This window comes from Harpia harpyja, chromosome Z (assembly GCF_026419915.1).
Source record: "Harpia harpyja isolate bHarHar1 chromosome Z, bHarHar1 primary haplotype, whole genome shotgun sequence".
Lineage (NCBI taxonomy): Eukaryota > Metazoa > Chordata > Aves > Accipitriformes > Accipitridae > Harpia > Harpia harpyja.
In genome coordinates this window covers 2,633,607-2,655,196 of record NC_068969.1, presented here as the reverse complement: position 1 = coordinate 2,655,196, position 21,590 = coordinate 2,633,607, and the positions used below count along the sequence as shown (strand labels likewise).

The 21,590-nt window shown below is 36.7% G+C and overlaps 1 protein-coding gene across 7 annotated transcripts in view; it reads right to left on the bottom strand.

Annotated features, from left to right (window-relative positions):
* The window catches only part of RAF1 (Raf-1 proto-oncogene, serine/threonine kinase), a 79,986-nt gene that overhangs the window by 17,268 nt on the left and 41,128 nt on the right, over nt 1-21,590 (bottom strand). For 4 of the 7 annotated variants that reach the window (XM_052779184.1, XM_052779179.1, XM_052779183.1 and 1 more), the window contains 7 exons: nt 8,554-8,769; nt 7,496-7,608; nt 6,336-6,438; nt 4,784-4,941; nt 3,714-3,812; nt 2,115-2,268; nt 502-561 (listed from right to left, as the gene is read on the bottom strand). In XM_052779184.1, the coding sequence (XP_052635144.1) occupies nt 502-561; nt 2,115-2,268; nt 3,714-3,812; nt 4,784-4,941; nt 6,336-6,438; nt 7,496-7,608; nt 8,554-8,760 (894 nt within the window). In that variant the 5' untranslated portion in view covers nt 8,761-8,769. The remainder of the gene's footprint in view (nt 1-501; nt 562-2,114; nt 2,269-3,713; nt 3,813-4,783; nt 4,942-6,335; nt 6,439-7,495; nt 7,609-8,553; nt 8,770-21,590) is intronic. The other 3 variants (XM_052779180.1, XM_052779181.1, XM_052779182.1) reach the window with 3 other exon arrangements.

The window sequence follows — 21,590 nt, the reverse complement described above, 5'->3', positions numbered from 1 at the left end:
TTATGAATCCTACAGCAAATGAACCAAAACCAGTGTTCTTTAGAGCTGTTCTTGCAACACAAATAATACCATACGCAGTGCTGTAGTCTGTCACCTTTACTTTGATGTGAAATAAAAATAGTACTTCATGTTCTTAATCTAAGGGGTTTGTACAGTTACATTCAACAAAATAGTTTCCAGAGGAAAAAAGCCACACAATAGATGTGTTTGAGAAGGTTTTTCTTTAAAACCTCTGTGACCAAATGCATCTCTAATCCAAGCCTATTCAAATTCGCACCAAATTTCATAGTAGTATGGATTCATCCAGCTAATCTAAAAATGAAGCTCTTTATCAATTTGCCACTTCAATTAGCATCCTCAATATTTAAGTATAAACATGCTATAAAGATTTTCATCAAATCAGCTCCAGATTAAACATTTCATGTGGACACTGCCATGGCTTACAAGTTATAGCAATCCTGTTAATCACAAGAAAACAAAAGGCACCAAGAAAATACCTACTCTTCCCCTCAAACAAAATCGTCTGCACCAGGAACTGGGAGAAGCATTCAGGCTGTTATTCTAGGCCAACACAGTAAGAGATAAAAGAAAAGAACAGAGGAAGTATAAAAAAGAAATTTCTAAAAATCAAATGTTAGGATAAATGAATGAAAAAGTAACCTAATTTCTTTGATATATGATAATTAAGTGCAGTAAAACTTTTAAGTAAGTACTCCTGTTCAAACCCAAAAGTTCACTAGTATCCATCCTTTGGTAAACCACTTTATTAAGGTGGTCTTTCTAATGTGGTACTAGAGGGTCTCTACTACTTTTTTTTGTGGTGGTATTTTTTGGGGGGATTTTTTTTTTTTTAAACCTTTTGGAAATGCAGCTCTTGCCTTTAAGACATGACTGCTATTTTTATTCAGTCCCTATGATGTTATGAAGAGCCAGAATAGAAAGCATTTCTGTCTTTACTGCTATGCATAAAGGGTAAAGAAAGCAATGTTCTCCTTAAAGACTCAACACACTACAAAGTTCGATAATTCATATTCTCTTTCTTGAGTGCTTCATTATTTTTTGTGCCATAAAAGATGGTCAGCCAGGCTTCTGAAGCAGTAAAAAAGGCTGTAAGCCTAAAAAAAACTCAGAGAAAGGGAGGGTACCTTCCCCCATAAAACCCAACTGACACAAAAACCTTCATGGGGCTGCAGTGCACTTTTCTTCAGTTCCAAAGGTCCAGAGGACTTCTCTAGCACATTTCAGAGACTCTTCACATTTCATTGAAGCCTATAAACTACCAGCTGAAGACGCAAGTAAACCTAGCAGTCAAAGACTTTTGCTTGGCCTAAATAATTTTTAAACTATTCCAGAGCAAAAAAACAACAAACAGTGCTCTCTCTCAAGTCCTGCTGTTCAGCACTTTCTGCAAGCCTTTCCTGCACACCACTCCCTTATTTTGTTAAGGTTATCACGAAACAAAACAAAACAAAAGAACCACTTTAGGCCTGACTTCAAAGAATTGCCTCTCACTACTGCCAGTCTAAGGTAGGAAAAAAAAAAAAAAAAAAAAAAAAAAGAAAAAGGTGCTTGAAAGCAAGTAACAGCAGAAATATTCCCAGGTACAGATGGCTTTAGCACACAAGCCCAGGATCGCTGTTAATTCCATACAGGTATAACACAAAACATATTGCCAGTAAGCTTTGACTTGAGTATTCCAACTCCGAGAACTACATCCAGGCTTACAGTACCTGTAAGTCTGATTTAAAATAAACACCAGCCTCCCCAACAAATCCAGATTTTTAAGATCAAAAAAACATTTTTAGACAGGACTAATAAATATTTCTTCAGCAAAACTGAGCTTATTTTCTTTTCAGATCTGTGAAACTTGACTGTTAAGCTCTTTACAGACATCAAAAATCTACCTAGAACTTCAGCAATGTTGATAAAGACTGCAAGAATGAACTATTAACTTTCTATGCAAATGTGTCACCTATATTCTCCATCACTCGGCCAACTAAGGCAAACAGTAAGCAAATAACAGAAAGCAAAGAAGAAAAACCAACCAGTGACTGTTAGATGACCAGTCACAATTTTAGTTTAACTTTATGCTATTTCCTCCCTACCAATATTACCTCAATTATCCGGCTGTCTACAGGCATTGTAGTGCTAACCATATGGACATTTGGTGTGGATGTAGATCGCTGTCTTTGGGAAAGAGAGCCTTCAGAGGAAGGATTTGATGTGTTGAATGTGAAGGCATGAGGTGTAGAATACCTGTGCTGGGAACTGAGAAGGAAAGAGAGAGAAAGGGAAAGTTGTGGTTATTTTTTCCCCTCTTGCAATTGAAAAATACTGTTCAATGTAACCTGTGCAAAAGCAATATACACAGAATTCCAAACAGAAAAAAAATTGGGACTTACACACTAACTAAACTATTTGGTCAGCTGAATCATTCCCAGTTTAACTTAGGAAATAAATTAAAAAACTTGAAGATCTTGTCAGCTCACATACTTATCTAGTGTGTTTAACACAAGTCTGTTTCTGCCATTATAAATTTTGCCACACTTCACCTCAATCCCCATCAAATCACATTTAATATACTGATAAAATACTGGCTCTGCTGGATTAATTCAGGTCTGTGAAATTTAAACAAACTGCTCATTTCAAGCCTGTTAAATGCGTAGCTTAAGAGCTACTTTTACTGCTAAGCCTTGAATTTGTAAAGGTTTGCAAGACTGTTCAATGGTTCGCACAGAACAGCCAGCAAGGAAGTCATGAAACCCAATACCAGTTAAAAGGAGGCCAACACTGAAATCCAGTTCAACTAAAAGTGATAAATCATAGCTACGGTCACTCAAACCTTATTTATCCCAAATCACACAAGTATCTTAACTGAAATCAGCCAGCATTCACAAAAAGCTTAAGAAGCTATCAAGTTAATGAGTCATTGTTCAACAACACTGGAAATAAGACAGCAAAGAGAACATAAGATCAACCCCTGGTGCAGTTAAATAAAGAAATACATAGAACCATCTGCAAGTCAGCTACGTGCTCTGTGCCTCATTCCTGAATAGGCCAAGATTTTTCAAAGGGATGTACAAAAAAGAAAAGATGGCCTGCCCTCTTCAGCCTCTAGAATTTCAAGGAAAACAATACAGGCACAAATTAGGATCAGAAGACAGGCCCCTTTGAAAGGATGGCAATTTTCTAGCATTTAAAACTACAGAAATGTTCTCTTTAGATCTCAGAGTTTTCTTTAAGAGGAGAGTATTTTCAGTTTCCACTGTTCTCTCTTTAAACTCTTACCTGTCATCATAATATTAGAACCTTATTTTAGTTTATATATGCAAGTCATGCAAAACAAGTCAGAAACCCTTACATGTATACTACCTGTTCAGATAAAAAAAACTTAATTCACAAAAATACCAAAGGGAGCCTTGAATTCTCTTAGGCAGGAAAACAAAGGTCTCCAGAAAACCTTTAATACCCTCCCTTAAAACCTTAAGACTAAGAATTAAAAATATAAAAACCCAAATCAATGTTTTGCTTTAATCTAAGAACAAGAAAGGACACTAGATATAATCTATGATGAAGTGGTGTTGCCTTCTTGCACATTTATCCCAACCTTCTATAAGATTGTTCTATTTTTGAGGTGTTGGGGGTGTTTTGGTTTTTTTGTTTTTAAACAACTGTATTTCCCAAAACAGAAATGACAGGAAATACTAGCTTACCTAACAGGTATCCGGGAGACAGACTCCCGCATCCGTCTCATTGTCAAGGGAGGTAGTGCAGGGACACCACTGTCACTGATATTTGAATTTGGGAACAATCTGAAATATCAACAAAAACAATTACAATTTCAACTGCTACACTACCTCCTGTACAATGCTCTTTAAAGCTGAAAATTTAAAGGGCTGTTTCTTTCCAGCATAATTAACTTCATGAACACATTCCTATCTTTACATATTTTTCCTCTGTGTATGGTATGACTAAACACTGTCTTCAGACTCCCAAAGAAAATTTCCATGTGTTCTTTCTAAACTTAAGATACAAATCTTTTTACATCAGACTTCAGATTTCCCTGAAAGGGTATTCAACACCAAATTTTTTACATTCTATTAAACCCAGGTAGCACCAAGTGGCACAAGTCATCCTACACGCTAATGACTAATCAGTGTAAAAAATGCATAACTATATGACCAAGTTTAGCTATAAAAAAAATACAATCACTAAGTAAGACACATAAAATCAGTTCTGGGTTTTAACACTTCTGCATAAAAGGACTACTTCTAACATAATGATTTTCAACTTTTTCTAATCAATATTCGGAAAGTATTATCCTTCAGCAGTTTTCTCACCATTCCATGCATTTTCAACAGGGTGTCAAAAGTTGTGGTAGTTCTGAACACTCATGCTTCCAGCAGCTAAAAACCAACTGAATCATGACCTTTTTTTTCTTCTAACAGAAGTGTTATGTGAGAGGAATTACTATTGCTCTCTTGAAATAGAGGACATTCTAGCAACTGCCTCGTCATTCAAGATCTTTCTTTGCTTGTCCCAGAATATTAAAATCTACAGCAAGAACAAAATGCACCTAATGTAAATGGCCGCCTTCACCTGGGAATAGACAATCATTGCTGGCTGTTTTATGAAATCAATACACAAGTTCTGTATATTGATGAAAGTGACTACACTTCCCAACAATCCAAATTTATCTCTATTATAAGATATTAAAAAAAAAAAAATTATGCTTGTCTGTCACGGAGAATTACTGTTGCTATTAAAAAGGAACAGTCCTTACAAGAGTTGCCTGATATTGCTCCAGTCGACACACATGGTTGGAACTTTAGTGCTGCAGTGTTCATGGAATTTATAACCACATGTCTGACACCGAAACCCATTTAGCAGGAACTTCTGGCAGATGTCACAGAAAGCAAGCTTTAGAAATGTCTTCCGAGCCTAGAAAACACATTAAATGATTAATCCAAGCTACTAGCTTCTCTTCATTAGCTGAGGTGAACATCTTCAGAGCTTGACATAAATAAATACCATGTTAAAATGTTATCAGTGCCCCCAAAGTGCTACTGAACTTAAAACCACACTTGAGTATTCTTGCATATATTTCCAGTTTGGTTGGAAACCTGGAAAGCTTACAAACATTTAGAGCTTTGTTTACCTGATTTTTTTTTTTTTTTTTTAAAGAAAGAAAGAAAGAAAAGGAGAAGTATTCTGTCACATTCAAAAATCACTATTTTGTGCTCAGTAAGGTGACAGTCGGTAGGCCAAGAATTGGGTTTTTGGTTTGGTTTTAGTATAACCAAGGAGGTGAAGGAGGATCAGCTCGTAAGAACCACCTTGGTTTTTTTATTAGTCAAAATGCTTGTTGTGTGTTTACGACTAACCAATACTCCTTGTATAAGAAATAAATTCCTTAGTAAATAAAATAGTTTAAGGGAATTCTACTTTTTTAAATGGCACCTAACTTTTTTTAAAGCTTCTGAAATACAAAGAAAGATTTAAAAGAACCAAAGGGTTTCTTCCTCCAGAGCATACTGTGGAGGAAGACTTGAAGTTTGAGCTTCTTCCAGATCTGGAGAAAAATACTAGTTTCCTGGTGATCAACTGCAGATGATTTTATTTGTAGTTTTCTAAAAATGTAAAGTAGAAGCAAAGCTACTTTCAGTTTTTGTAAATCAATCCTAACCTTTCTAATGGAGGTAAATGATAATCCTTTAGTTTTGCCACTTGGCGCAATATATTCCCAGGACAAAACAACAAAAAGGCTAGAATATAGGAATAGAGTTCCTTCCCAGGGAGAACAAAATAATGCACAGTGAAACTGTTAGAATTAGGCATTATCAGTTTGTTTAAAAAAAAAAAAAAAACAAAAAACAAAAAACACACACCTCTATTTATTTGCTCTATACTGAGCAAATAAACCATTTTTGAGAAGGAACTACAAATCTAAAGTCTTTCATCCCCCCAAAAAACATTCTGTCAAATTACAAGGCAGCATTAGTTCACAAAAAAATGTCATGACCTTGCAGAATTAACAGCACCCCTGTACATTCAGTACAGTTACCAACAGTCCAATGAAGCTGCTGAACTTATCCAGCCTTTTTTGACTGATGAGCCAGAGACTGAAAATACAAGTTATCTCCCAGTTCTGGACTTTAAAGACATGATATCTTAACATGACAGTTACAGAAATATATATTTATATAAAATCACTTCAAAACCTCCCCACTGTGTTCAGAAAGCCAAAAGGTACCTAATGCCTAAAACAATCTTTGACTGAACATGTGGTTCAATTGATACAATTTACATCAAAAAACAGAAGAGGAAAAGCTTACAAAATTGTGTGTAGTGAGTGGAACATGATCAAGGAAGTCCACTTGCAGTTCCTCTCCAATCAAGGAGGCAGCATCTGTATTCCAATCCAAACGCACTTTTTTTCTGAAAGAAAGAGAAAATGGGGACAACAAAATTAATTAGGAGGTAAGAAGTCTGGCCTAATCAAATGATCTATGTTTTGTGAGTTTTCTTGAGCAAACTGAAAACAAATACAAAAAAGCCTCTTAGTGAGCTATACTGCAATGTCTTTCACTTAAAAAATTAGAAGCAACTTTGAAAACAAAGCAATTCACCTCTTTTTCTGTTTATTTTTTAAAGTGTAAGTCATGTAGATATATAGATTATTTGAAATAAGACACCTAGAAGCTGTAATGGAGTCACAGAAATACCCTTATAAACAAAACATAAGAAATTATGAATGGGAGACTTAGCGACATGAAAGCCATATTACGTGCTTCAGCACTAAAGTTACTGGTGACCCCAGAATGGACTCAGTTACACAGAGATGTAAACCCACAAATGACTGCCTCATGATTGAGGCTTAAAGGAGCATTAAGCCCAAGCCTTACGAGGTGTGAAGTTAAATGTATTAACTCCATGAGATACCTTCACTCCCTCAGCTTGTAAAAGAATCATTTGGTATTTAATAGCAGCATCCCCGGTCCTACAAAAAATAAGGAATATCTGAAGTGAGATTTAAATCCAAACATTGAAAAGTTGTAGAGGAATGTAGAGCCTTAAAACTGAGCACACAGAGGAGACGTTCATTTAATTTGGCTAAGAATCACTGGCACTGAAGTTTACCAACTACAAATGCAAAGGAGAAATGCACCTCCAATATGAAGGCATATCACAACATTTCATCTAGAGTATGACAAAAGCCTCTGTAAGATGCTACAAGCACTTGAGTATACCCCTCAATTTTGAGCATTTCTAATATTTAGCTTTAAAACAAAAATAAATTTTTTCATACCCAGGAAGCTGAAGGAGTTGCCCTAGAGGAGGGTAAAGAAAGCAACATGGAAGTGTTCACAACCAAATTGTGCTTTTAAAAGAAACTAGCAAGAGAGAGGAAGAAATTATTATTGCTGCTATTCTAAAAAGAAGATTTTTACATTCTCTAGTTGAAAGTTTCACATATAACATTCCAGACTCTTACCCTTTTGGTTCAGCAAGAAGTCGAAAAACTGCACAGCATTCTGGCTGCAGACCTCTTACTTTAAGTGCCTTCATAAGACAGTCATGTAAGGTCATCCCATTTCGCACGTTTACCTGTGACCAAAACAAATGTAGTCAGTGATTGCAGAATTTGTTCAAACGTTTTTGGGTTGGGTTTGTTTTGTTTGGGTTTTTTGGGGTGTGGTCATATTTTTCTCCTTTTCTTTAAAAGTTCCAGTAAAACTGCACAGCTGTTCACTTTTCAAGTTAATACATAGATAAATAAAAATTACTTGTATGATATAACAACAGACTGCTGTGCCTTCCAATTTAACTCGCCACACGTTAAGCCAACCTGTCAGAGGCAGGCACATTTTCTGCCGTATACATAACTACAGTGTACATATGCAAAGAAAGTTTTGAAGCCATTTTATAAACTTTTCAATTTCTTACAATTACTAAGTTTCTAGGAAACAGGATTTTATACAGCACTCATACAAGTAGACAGCCTGTAAAAGTAATAGAAATGCAGGCAAATGGAGGTACCTTAAGTATAGAAAAAGGCTTAATTTAGATTCAAGGGAACTTTGCATAAGACTATTATTAGTACACTCAGCTCCAAGAAATCTAGTAGAAGCATTCCCTCAAGAAGTTTCACTTCGGCTTTAACTACCGTACTTCACTGTGGGCATCCAAGTGAAGAAAATGGTGACAGAAATGACATGTTTTACTTCATGTTTTAATTCATGTTTCATGTACTTCATACAGGCATCATTGTTTAGGTCAGCCACCTACTGTCTTTTAATGTTCAATATGTAAGCAAAGTATCTTGCTCATGTATATTGGAAAAATACAGCACTGAGGTAGAGAAATACAGGTTCTGAAAATACAGATACACTGCTTTCAAAATATGTCCTCTAGAATTAACAAACTGATAACAACACACTTAATCACAGTAAGACCTTTTGTGAAGCTTGGCATTTCTCTTACCAGATACAGTCATAGTGTTAGCAATGGCAACAGTATGACCTTTCTTTCATTAAGGTAATGTAGACTTACCACCGTGCGTTGCTTGTTGGGCAAGAAAACACGAATAGTATTACTAGTTTTGGAAGTATCTGATATTTTGCCATCATCAGATGCTCGGCGTTGATAACCAAACTGCTGAACGATAGTAGGGGAAATACAGTTTGGGCCATCAAAGACAGAATCCTTGAGTCCAAAACCATTACTGATAGTCTTCCAAGCTCCCTGAATGTGCTCCATTGATGCGGTCTAAGAAACAAAAATTGAGAGAGTCAGGGAAAATCACAACATCCTTCACTGTAAAGTGGTATGCTCTCTTCCTGAGACAACAGACCTCACAGCCTCTATTGAAAGCATCTGAAAACTGCATTGCCTTCTCCCTTGTGACATGATCAACCTACACATACGTGGTACAGTTCACCCACATCTGCAAAATTAGCCTGAGTCTTGAAAGCATTTGACTTTCTGCACATAAACAGATCATCAGTAATATAAGCATAATTCCTCTCACTGCGTCTCTGGTGTCACAGGAGCAGTTTACCATCATGTTAATTTAGATAATCAGTGCCTGACGGGCCTTCAGAAAGGTGGCTAGATGCTAGCTGCAGGCCAAAAGAATAGTCCTGTAAGCCAGATACAGCATGCAAACATTAGCAGACTGTACTGTTATGAAAAAGAGGCCCATCAGGAATTATAATACAAAGCATTCATTGAAGAAATTCCATTTTTATCAGTGAATTGGGGGCTTTGGTTTGGTTGTTGGTTTGTTTGTGGTTTTTTTTTTAAAGGGTAGCAAGTTTAATACTGTTAGAATACAACAAAATACATAACAATTTAATGGCATCACAATTTACACAGTATGAAAGAGCAAAAAGAATTTTAACCCCCCACACACACTATGCTCAGTTACATTTCAGCATAAACCTCTCCCATTGCAGGGACAAGAACAACCCCCTGCATACTTCCAAATCAGCACACAGTACTACTTTTGCATACTCAGGGACAAAGAAAAAGGTATCAGTGTATTTTTTTTTCCCCAGCTATCACAACTTCAATGCAGCTTGAACTCCGAATTATATTCCAAATGCATCTTGTTCAAAACTAAGCAAAAACAAAGTCTAAAACAGTTTTGAAAAGTGAGATGTAACCCTTGCTAAATTTCCAAGTAGCCAGGTTCATTACCAAGCTTCAAAAAGAAAAAAAAAAAAATAATCATTGAAAATAAGCACAGTAGTTTATTTCCTCCATAAAACTGCATCATTCTACAAAAATCTGAGAAACTGATGTTCAGAACTACACAGTGCAAGTGCACATCTTTTGCCATGTTAGTAGACTGTTTCCAAATTAATCTTCAGTGGTTGTGCACACCACCTATATTCCTGATCACCTCTGAGAAAGGTAAAAAAAGTCATACTAAAGCTGCGAAGTCAAAAAGCAAATCAGTCAGGAAATGCCAAAATAAAGGTCTTCCTAGCAATCCTAATTCCGTCCCCTTATGGTACAGGAAAGACTTACGCTGAAAGACCTACTTTGTTCCGCTGAAATCACTAACTTAATTCAGTACATAATACCAAACAGTCCTTCACTGAACACCTATCAGTATCTATTAAAGCCTCATTTCATGTGTGGTCCTGTACCTCCTCTGTTGCAAATTATTTGAACCCTCCAATTCATTTCCTTATGCCCTTTTGTGTAGCGCCCATACAAAAAAAAAAAAAAAAAAAAAAAAAAAGACCCCATTTATCCCAAACATTCACATGCTTATGTCAGAGAAAAGGAGATGGTATTTGTTACAGTTGAAGAGCTAAAGTAATGGAATTCATGGAAAAAAAGATCTACACTAGTGTTAAGTGTCCATTGTGGGATGCCCAGAAGGATAAACTTTGAATTTCAGAGTGTTTTCACTCACAGCACAACTCCAGAAAGCCTTAGCTAAATTTAGAAGTACTTAACATTGCTACAGACCTAAACCCAGATCTGACTAGGAGCTAGAAAGGAAACATAAAAACAAAACTTAAAGGTTTGGTTTATATGCGAACTGCAGCAAAAGAACTCTAGGCCTCTTACACTCTCTGCTATAAAGGGATCTTTCGGTCAGTTCATGAACATTTCTTTCACTGACAACATATACAATGACAATATACATATCCTCTCCTTCCCTCCTGCCAATCATTGTCATTCCTGCATCAGTGCCATCAGTTGTGCAGGTCCAGTTGTTCAAAGGTTCAAAATATTTAAGTGTCAGTAAGATTTAAAACTCAATACCCAATCGAAATCTAATAGGATTTAGATACTTGGAATTTTTTTTTTTTTTTAAATCTATGGCACATAAATTACAACAATCTTACATTTGATGTAAAAAGGGAACAAGGAATGGGAAGACACAGAGACATTCTGAAAAAAGGAGGGAAGAGGGGAGTTAAAATTTAGGAATACAACCGAGTTCATCATGCACAAGCAACTACAAGCACAACAATCTCACAGTTCATATGCATTGCCCTACTGACAGGAATCAGAAAGGTGAAAAAGAAGTTACATACAGTTGCAACAACCGTATTATGCATATGGACAGCCAAAAAAGTAACTAGTTAGACAGTAACATTAAAAACAGAGTGGAGATAAACTGTTAGATAAGAGGGGTAAGATGAAACTCAGACAGCTTGTTCTCTTTCCTGCTCTTAACTTACCCACTAAGGAACCCTACTTTATTTCACTCTTCTAGGTAATACATGAGACAAAACAAGAAGAGGAGCTCAACTGGATTTCTCTACTAAGCTGAGAGAAGGAAGACCAAGGCAACCACCAAAACCTCCTTGTTTTCACTGCTGACATAATTTGACAACACCGTTAACATTACAGCCTTTATATTTAGTACTCTGACAAGTGGCCAACATTTCTTGAAAAATTCAAGAGAAAACAGGAAATGACAAAAAATTCAAACTTGCACCTTGACAAAAGCTAAGTTTCATACCAAAAAAGGTACTTCCCTCACCTAACAGTGTTCTCTCATCTGAATATGTAAGGCCTACTGTATACTGTAGAACAGCCTACTAGAGAAGATCACAAACACATTTTGAGGTTGTTGTACACACAGTCAGAAAAACAGAAAGACAGCAACTCCTACCAGCCTTCTGTACAATACAAATGTCAGTTGTATCTTTGACTATGCATTTCCATCCTTTTCTTTCCTAGGATCTTTGCCTCAATAAATGCTGGATATTCTCAGGACTGTGTATGTTTGGTGTAATCCTCTCTTCCAGCAATGCCCTGCTCTCTCTTGCCACCATGCTTCATCAGTGCATTTTTGCCATCTTTTTGGCTGCAGCTGATGATGACTGTGACCCTGGCAGCTTGGGTTTGCTCACAGATGTTGAGAGCTCTTTTTCTAGAAAATGAAAGTACCTCCTCATCTCAGCAGGCAAATTTAAAACATGCCACCCTTGGCTCTCCTTCCTGCTTAAACTGAAGGCTATGGGTTCTACTCACATACTTCAAGAAGGAGCCACCACTGAAGGGAGAAGATGAGAACTTAGCTCCGATCTGGCCTGGAGCGGACAAAAACCTGCGAGTGGCCTAGGCGTGGAAGGCTAACGGAGAAGAAAGGGAAGTTTGAAAGATATTTGCACTTTCCTGGGGAGAGACAGGAAACCTGTGATGAGACGTTGCTAAACCTGCTCTTGGCGTCGATGGTACAAGGGCATGCGGGTGGTACGGTGGAGCTTGTTGAAGAAACAGCAGTAATCAATTGTCCTGCTGCTGACTTTTGCAACTATTCAGAGACAACCCTCATGTGGGATGACAGGAGGCTCCAGGTCCTCAGAAATACCTCTTTGATCAGACCAAGAAGAGTCTAGTCAAGAACACTTCAATTCTGATACAGCATGGGCAGCCACTGGACATGTTCACTTCTCAAACCTAGTCACTGTTCCTTTTCCAAATTATTATCATGGAAGAATACAGACAGTCATAAAAGCTGCTTCTTAAGAAGTAATTTACAAAGGTATTACACTTTCCCCTGCCCTCTAGTGTAAAGAAAGCTATCTTAAAAAATTATATGAATATATACAAAAACATCCACTTTGAACTCAAACAGCTCACTGCATACATAGATACGAGGCAAGAGAATTAGCATTGCAACTACTTGACCAGCTTTGAACTGACAAAAAAAAAAAATATAAATACATATATAATCACACAACTTAATATTGCACTTACACACATGATTTCTAGGTAGTACATGGAACACAGAACTAAGCACAACAGCAGAAGACAACAGACATACTGTTTCACAGGACACAGGTTACTGTGTCCACCTTCTGGCTACCTTAACAGGTAAGACATGTGCATAGCATAGCTTACCTTTCAGTGTCCTGTAGCCTGTGCCCTAGCATTGATTTGTTCATTCATTTTGGGTCTTTTGCTCCAACCAGTATCTGATGAAAGCCATTTTTACTGAAACTAAATTCATTTTCTCTAACTCTCCCAAGATCCCCACCAATTCACTCCAGTGAAAAGATGTCTGATATGTTCTAAAGAGAAATTTAATTTAAGATAAAGGAGGGAAGATTTTACAATGATGCCTTCATAAATACATAATTCTTAGTTTGTCTATTCCAGAAAAACTAGCTCTTCTTCCTTTAAATGAGTTACAAGCATGTTTCTGAAACATAATCATTACCAGATATTAGATTTATGTTTATGCCATGCTCAAATAGTCCATTGCCAGCTGAATATTTTTATGCATCTTTCTAAAATTTTTCTTTAAAATTTTTCTTCCTGCAACTCCTCAGTTTCATGAAAATGACTTCAAAGAGCCTGTCTACAACTGAAAAACTGCAACAGCAGCATTCAAAGAATATTTTAAGATGTTAAAGTATATCAGTGCCCTTGTAGATCCAGTGCTGCTAGGAAACTGATACTGATTCGTTTCATATTAAAATTCAATCTGAGCAGAAAAAAAAAACCAAACACTCATACTATTCCTCCACCTCCCACAGATATACTGCACATTGTGACCAAGATTGCACTTTTCATTAGTACTTTTTGCATAGATTACAGGTTTTGATAATTAGTCATTTGAACAAGCATTAAAACCAAATGCACAAAACAGCCATGCAATGTGCACATCTGACAGTAACAAATTCTTAGTGATCATTCACTCATATCCACTCAGATCATACACTCATATCATTCATTCATATCTGAAAGATACTTTAAGTTACTTTAACTTTTTCTATGACTAGCAAAAATTGTTTAGTCCAAACTGCTAAAAATTTTAGTTGGTCTCCCTAAGGAATGCTGAAACTGGTAATGAAGAAGCCTTAAAGTTCACAGGATACAAAGCTAAACTCCTCTCAGTATAGAGTTTAGGTGCCTTGCCCTTTCCTTTATTTCTGAAACAAATACCAGAAGCTTTTAAAGAAAATGTAAATACAGTTCCCCCTCCCAACACACACACGGTGCCATTTTTATCCACATGAACAATTAAAAGCCACACTCATGTTTAATGAGATATATATACAAAGGCAAAACACCACAGAACAAAACCCAGAATCCATTTCAAAGTGAACTTTTGTTAGAAAATATAAGCTTTAAAAGTTGCTTATAAGAAAAGTTTTCATCCTTGACACAAAAAGATTAATGATACATTTAACTCATCTTTTCTCAGCTTCCCTCCCATACAGTAATTCTCAATTGATTTAATATTGCATGGGTGACCAGTTGTCTGGGGAAAAAAAGAAACCCACACCAAACAAATATCTATTGTGATATATAGCAGTATTTTTTAAAAGTAGCTTTTCATAGCAGTAGAAAATAAATACGGACCCATTCCTATATTAATAAATAAAGCTGTGATCCATGTAAACATAAATGCAGGGCATGAGTTAGGATCAGTCTAACAACCCAAGCAGGTCTCTCATACATCTGCAAGGTTGGCGTTTTTCCTTTGAATGTCCTTCATTTTAAGAGATCAACGCCAAAAAGCAAGCTCCCCCCTAATAGAACTGACAAAAAAAAATTTTTAAAAATTAACAGGAGGAAATGTTATTGTGTGTGTGGGGGGGGGGAACACACAAAAAAACAACCAATACTTAAAGATTACACACATAATTTCTGCCTCAGTTGTTCTGATCTTGGAAGTATATTTTCTCATCTTTTTCTCTATTGCTCTGAACCACTAATTTCTTAGTCATTACTTCAGCCATTATGCTGCTAACGTAACTTAGAAGTATTTAAGGAAAAAAATAACATTGGTTTTCCAACAATGGGGCTTCACAGTAAGGAGGGCACAAGCAATACAACTCTCAGTCTGACATGCTTTCAGATTGATTAATCCTTTGCAAGATTAACATGTCTTTGTATTTAACTTTCAGAGTAAAACTTTGGTTTGTAAGCATAAACCAAGTCTTGGTTTATATACTACTTCGCTGTAGTAGGCTGTACTTTGGGCTTCGGTTAGTGAAGCCCAAACATGAGTTTACATGTGTATTGACATTACACAGACAAGTTGTGACCAAAACTACCTGCATCTTTGGCTGCTCTGTACCTGCTCTTCCCTGCTGATTAGAACAGCTCCAGGCTACTTTTCCTAACCAATTTTTTGGAAGACCTCTTTGGTTTGTCCTCCACACAGATCATTCCCATGTCAGTCACCCATTTCTTTCCACATGAAATTTCTATCAAGTTCAAATGCGGAGCTCTGTAAGTTTCCCTACAAAACCTGAATTCCTTCATTAGACTAAAAGGAGCACTGAACACTCTGCTTGTATCTAAAAGAGCACAAAGGGATATAGAATCCAAATCCTTCCCTTTCCCAAAGCAAATAAAGCAATCCCAGCTAAAAAGAAAAATGCAGCAGGTGTTTCCAAGCACTCAATAAGAATTTTTTAAAATTTTAGTTAAGTTCTGCTGCTGAGTTTATATAGATTCACAAAATAGTTTATAAAATTGCAAAAACAGCTATGAAAGGAAAAGGCAAGCAAGGAAAGTACACAAATTTTGCATGTGCATTTTGTACAAGTTTTGCTAACAAAGCACCAGAAGTATGTCATGCAGTAAAAGCTCCACTTTTTTTTAGTATAATAATTTATAATTTTTATCTTATAATCAAAATTGATAAATATTGAGAGGTGGTCACTCAATGTTTTAAATGTGTTCTCTTAACATTATGAAGACTATTAAAGCTGAAGTGATATTTAAGATGTTCTCATTTTTTAATTTGGTAAATTCAAATGCATTACTAGAAATAAAAAGCATACTGAACACTGCTTTCTTATATCTGATTATATCAGAATCACATTATATGACACTCTTGTCACGCTTAGACTTCTTGTTTCTTCACCATAATGTTAAATTCTTCACAGCAGAATCCTCCACAGAAAGATTAAGAAAGATAGATCTTTAAAACAGACCTTGGATTGCAGAAGTGGGGCTATGAGTTTACATGTGTATTGACATTACACAGACAAGACACTTTGGACAAGCATTTTTTTTCCCCAAGCCTTTCAATCAACTGTACATACGTTCTCAGACACGTGCCTATTTGCATTCTGAACTTGCTCATGCTTGAATTGTTTCAAGTACGGCTGAAAGCCCCAAACTGTGTTTACAGTTGCCTGGAACTCATCCACTTTACAGCAAGGATGAAAAAGTTACTCAAATGTCAGCAATCTACCAAATGCCCTTCCCACACAAGTTCTCAAGGATTAAACAAAAGTGACTGGGAATCTCAGCACAAAGAATTACTGGCTCTGTCCTCCCTCAGTTGCACGTAGTAAGTGAAGCAACACTGAGGACACCACCACTGAGAACATACCAGTCTTTAAACCAACCTCAGTTTTGCTGAAAAGGACCACTGACTGAGATTAGGTTATTCAAGTAACAGATGGGAGCCACTAGTTACGCAGGCTAACTGTACAGTTCAGACATACCACAGTTACTGTTAAAATACTGTTGCAAAATACCAGCTAGATTATCTGTACAGTTAGACAGAATAGGATGCAGTGATCCAGCTAATTCAAGAGTTAGGTATTCTCTTCATTCACTCAGGGCAGCTTTAAACTAATAAATGTAGTTGATTAAATGTGGGCTCTGTGCCAGAACCAGCAATGCCACTGGGAGGTCAATACTGCAATTCTAAAAGCCTGAGCATGGAAATAATGTACAGATTGGAGAGGGGGTGGGTGGCAGGGAAGAGGGGCAATAGCACTAAGGAAGGTTTGGAAAGGGCCTCGAGATATTTTTCTGTGAGAAGATAGAACAAATGGTTCTCCCTTATATTTTAAAATAAAGTACACCTGGGAATAGTTGAACATACATTTCTGCAATATGAACTAAGTCTAACATACTACTTGAGTATTTTAGTTACAAATTGCCTGGACAGCTCTACTAATTTCGTATGCACTGGTATTTGCAAAAAAGCCTGCATAAAAAGGCAAATAAAAACTGAATGTAATTAGAAATTACAGATTGTATACAAGCTAAATTATTTACACTATGTCAAACATTTACTATCTTGATTGTCTCCAAAGAGAAATTATGCTCCATTTTAACTCTATCTTACATTATCTTACTAAATACATCTATGAAATTACAGGGGTTTGGGTGGGTTTTTATTTATTTAACAAAGTACCATAACAGACTTTTTGTTTCAGAGGTACAACCTCAGAAAAGAAAAAAACCAAAAATGACCACCAGTTGCAAGATAATGTCACAGACTTGATTTACATTAGGTCTGGGTTATTCACAACAGATCTGTAGTTGTGTGGAAAGGCAAATGCTATTTGGAGAAGAGAGGCAAATATCAAGATCTAAAGTTCTAAACTGAGGAAAGGGCTTTCCCCCTGCAAAGTAAATATCCATGGAGACTGACTAAAGTAAGAGCTTAAGGTAAACATACACTTCTGATAAAGCAAACACTGAAACAACTGTAGGTATCATATCAATTTCATGGATTTTTTCAAAAACACAAAAAGCAAATTTTAGTAGCAGTGAAAGCAATACAAGCACAGAGCTCGGCTGTGATAAGTTTCCCTTCCTCCAGGAAAGGCCCAGGGACCTCAGAAGAAAGAATGGGGCAGGGTAAGGACGAAGGGAAAGATAACCAGAGAAAGTTTTTTATACCTTTAGTTTCTCCTTTAAGCGAATAAAGTCCTACAACAAAAGGATGAAGTACATAATCTGTGGAAGGTAACACAAAACCAGAAGATATTTACTATTTTAATAGAAAAACTTATACACATGCCCAACATACCAAATTAATAACCAAAAAATTATTTTGTGAATTACATCAATAGTAGTGTTAACTTATCATCCTTCTACTGTTATAGTTTTCAGGGCCTTCTAGCCTTTCATTATTTTATCCAACATTCCAGTGTAATGAGACGCACTGTGCAAGGCCAGACTGCATGACAACCAAATGCTACCCCAGCTCAACATAATCTCATAATTATTCAAGAGCATCATAATAATCTTTCACAGCTAAAAACTCACTAAATTAGAAATTAAGTAGGAGTTGAATACTTTCTTCTCAGACACCAGTTCCCCACTTATACAGAAAAACACCTCGCTGACTCATAAATGTTATAACAAATCTTGGTCCAAAACAACAACAACAAAAGAAGTAGTAAGAAGCTAAGCTTCTGAAGGCTATCTGTGTCTTGCATATAAGCATTAACTGTAAGAGGAAGAATTCCTAGGGAAGCCGAAGAAGTCTTGATTAAAAGATTGGAAGCTCAGATTAGTGAAAGAAAGCAGTGCAAGTCAAATACATACACAAAAATATTCACTATATAGTAAATGGTAAAATGCTTTCTTACCCAAAGTTCCCATCCTAATTAGCAATTCCTAAAACAATCCCATGCAGAGATGATTAGAGTAGGCAAAGATGCAACACAGTCACTGAGGCTAGAAGGGACCTCTTGAAACCATTTAGTTCAACCTCCCTGCTCAAGCAGGGTCAGCTATAGCAGGCTGCCCAGGACCACACCAGTTGGGTTTTGAGCATCCCCACAGATACACACTCCGCAGCCCCTCTGTGCAACCTGTTCCAGTGTTTGACCACCCTCACAGTAAAAAAAAAAAAAAAAAAAAAAGTGTTTTCTTGTGTTCAGATGGAGATTCATGTGTTTTAATTTGGGCTCACTGCCCCTTGGGCTGTGACTGGGCACTAATGAGAAGATTCTGGTGTCCTCTTCATTCCCTCCCACCAGTGTATGAATACACATTGATAGGATCCCCCACAAAGCTTTCTGTTCTCCAGGCTGAACAGTCCCAGGTTCCTCATATCTTTCTTTATATGAAATACAAGAAAGTACACGTAAAAAAAAATTCAAGAAGAGATCTTGTATTGCTAGCTCACTTTTGGTTACAAGTATCCTCTCTCCTAGATAGAGCAGGTAGGGGAAAGGGGCGGAGGGGGGGAAGCTGCAATGATTTTACCCAAGATGGCAAACTCCCAAAGAATAAAAAGAAACCAGAAGAATGGTTTGGGATCTCCACCTTAAGCCACTTAGTAATTTTAAAATTAAAACCTACTTACAGTCTGAAGCGTACATTTACCCTGCTTACTAACTTGCATACCTCTCTACAGCAAACATTTAGGAATGTGACATGCAAAATATCGTGAATATGGTTTCCATTACAGGAAAAGATAAGCAGGGAGACTGGGGAGAAGGGAAGAAGGAATTCCATCTTTTGCACACCAGAAGAAAAGCTGAGATCTTTAGTTCTAACAGAAGACAACCAGTCAGCAATAATGATATATTTAGGAGATAATCCACACTGAATCAAGGGGGAGGAGGTGTTGTTTGTTTGTTTATTTTTTAACAGATTACATTACTGAGGAATAAGGTGTGGGAAGTGATGTGACCAGAAAGTATGTGGGGGCCAGAAGCAGAGAAAAACAGGGAAGACCAAAAACACCATAAGAACCATAAGAATAAGCAGGGGACCAGAGAAAGACATCCTCATAGGAACCAATGTAGGCATGAGGGGGCGAGGGGGAAGTGGTGTTTTTTTGATTTTAAAAGTAGCTAAGTTGACAATTAGCAAACTGATAAATGCAAGGATACAGTTATGATCCTCACATTTAGCTAAGAGGTTAAGAGATTTGTAAAGACCAGTTTCTGAGGAAAACAAGAGCTAAAAACTGAGCTGAAAAGAGTCTGGGACGAACTTTGAGACAATTAATCCAGTCAGTATAATGGATAATGTTAGATGAAAAAGAGGAGAGAAAACTGACGGGGTGGGGTAGAGGTTTTACAGACTGAAAACCCAAAGCATTTTTATTGTAGAATCAGCCAGAAAAAAAAAGGAATCTCATATACAAATCAAGAAGAGAAGGCATAGCATAAAACAAGTGCGATGGGTTAAAGAAGCAGCAGGTACAATATTTCTACCTGCAACCAAAGTAATAGCTGCAAGGGAGTAAAAAATCACATATTTTTCCTGACAGGTAAGAGATAGATGAAAAACAAAAATCAGTAAGAACATTTGCTAACAGAACCGGCAACCAAGAGGGTTTAAGAAGCAAAAGAGTTGACAAAAATACCAGCTGTTATTGCACATGTGAGATTCAATTAAACCTGAGAAGTAGAATTGTTCACCTAAGACAATGGCAAAGCCAAGGGAGAAGAAAATTACTCTGTACTGGAGGAAGTTTGCCTACTCGCAGGATTTCCACCTGAGACACTCCACAGTGCAAGAGAAGGAGTAAGGGAAGCAGGTGTTCTTCTGTAAGGGGAATGCTGAAGTCACACAAGTTGATCACTGATCATACTTCAGTATCAAAGCATTGCTTTTGAAAAATTAAAAATTCTCCTACAAGTATAAATAGCCAGATCAAGAGTTTGAAACAGAGTTTTAAAATGATAGGTTTGTGTTTCAGGGTTGTCAAGTCACTTTTGAACTAGGTGCTGACAGTTTTAGAAAATACACCTGGACAATATTGTATTTAAGATCAGATAATCACAAACATTAGACCTTTCAGCGCTGTGATTCAGACGGTCATACATCTGCATATGTGATATCGTATGTAATACTTCTATACAGCTGAACCCCAGTGTTATACTGTTACAGCATTCTTGCTGTTTCCTCCAGTTTTCACTACAATCAGTTTGGTAGATACAGCATTTTGTCACTGGCAATGCTGAAAATCTGCTCCCAGAAAAAAAATGTTAAATTAATTTTCTATTGTGTGATGGAACCATCAACTTGAAATTTAATCAAAATCAACTAGGCTTTTTAGAAGTTATAATGACAAAAACATCCTGCTACACTTATTTCCTGGGCTACACTGTTAATTCCTGGTCTTTAAAAATCACATTGCCTATTTAAATTCTCCACATGAGAAACTGACAAAGACAAAACACTTAATATACAAAGGAAACCAAAATTAGAAAAAAAAAACCCAAAACACAAAAAACCACCTCTGCCAGACATAAAATATGCAAACAAAAGTGAAAAGACTCTCTTACAGTTACAGCAGCAGTATTATTTGTGGTGACAGAAGAAAAAATATTTTCAAATGTGAGACAATTTTAGTCTCAATCTGCCTGACAATTTTATTGAAAGTTTTCTTCAGAGCATACAGCAGTTCTGTAAAACAAAATAATTCCAGGTACTGTCCTGTAATTTAACATCACAAGGGCAGATCTTACTGGAATAGGTAAAAATAGCACTAGTGAACATGCCAACGGAGAGTCTTTCCACTATATGGCCAGTGCTTAGATTGCAACATCAGCTGGCTCTCTTTTTATAACCTCTTGACTGCCAGTGAACAAGTTACACAGTCAACTTAAAAGGTTTGAGAAATCTAAGAGTAAGCTCTGGAACTGACTTTCAGCTGAAATCAATCCACTGTATCACTCTGACACGAACACTTTGTTTCAGCATGCTATTATTGCCTGTGTAAGCTGCATACTTGCTTCTAAAGCATTTAACACAGATGAATGATGTAATTCAGAACACCGTGTATTTTTTGTTAAATGTCAGCATAAAATTAGAGCCTTGCACACTTTGTTGTTTCTTTTGGCTGCAACACACTCTGGAAGCTACTTAACTTACTACAT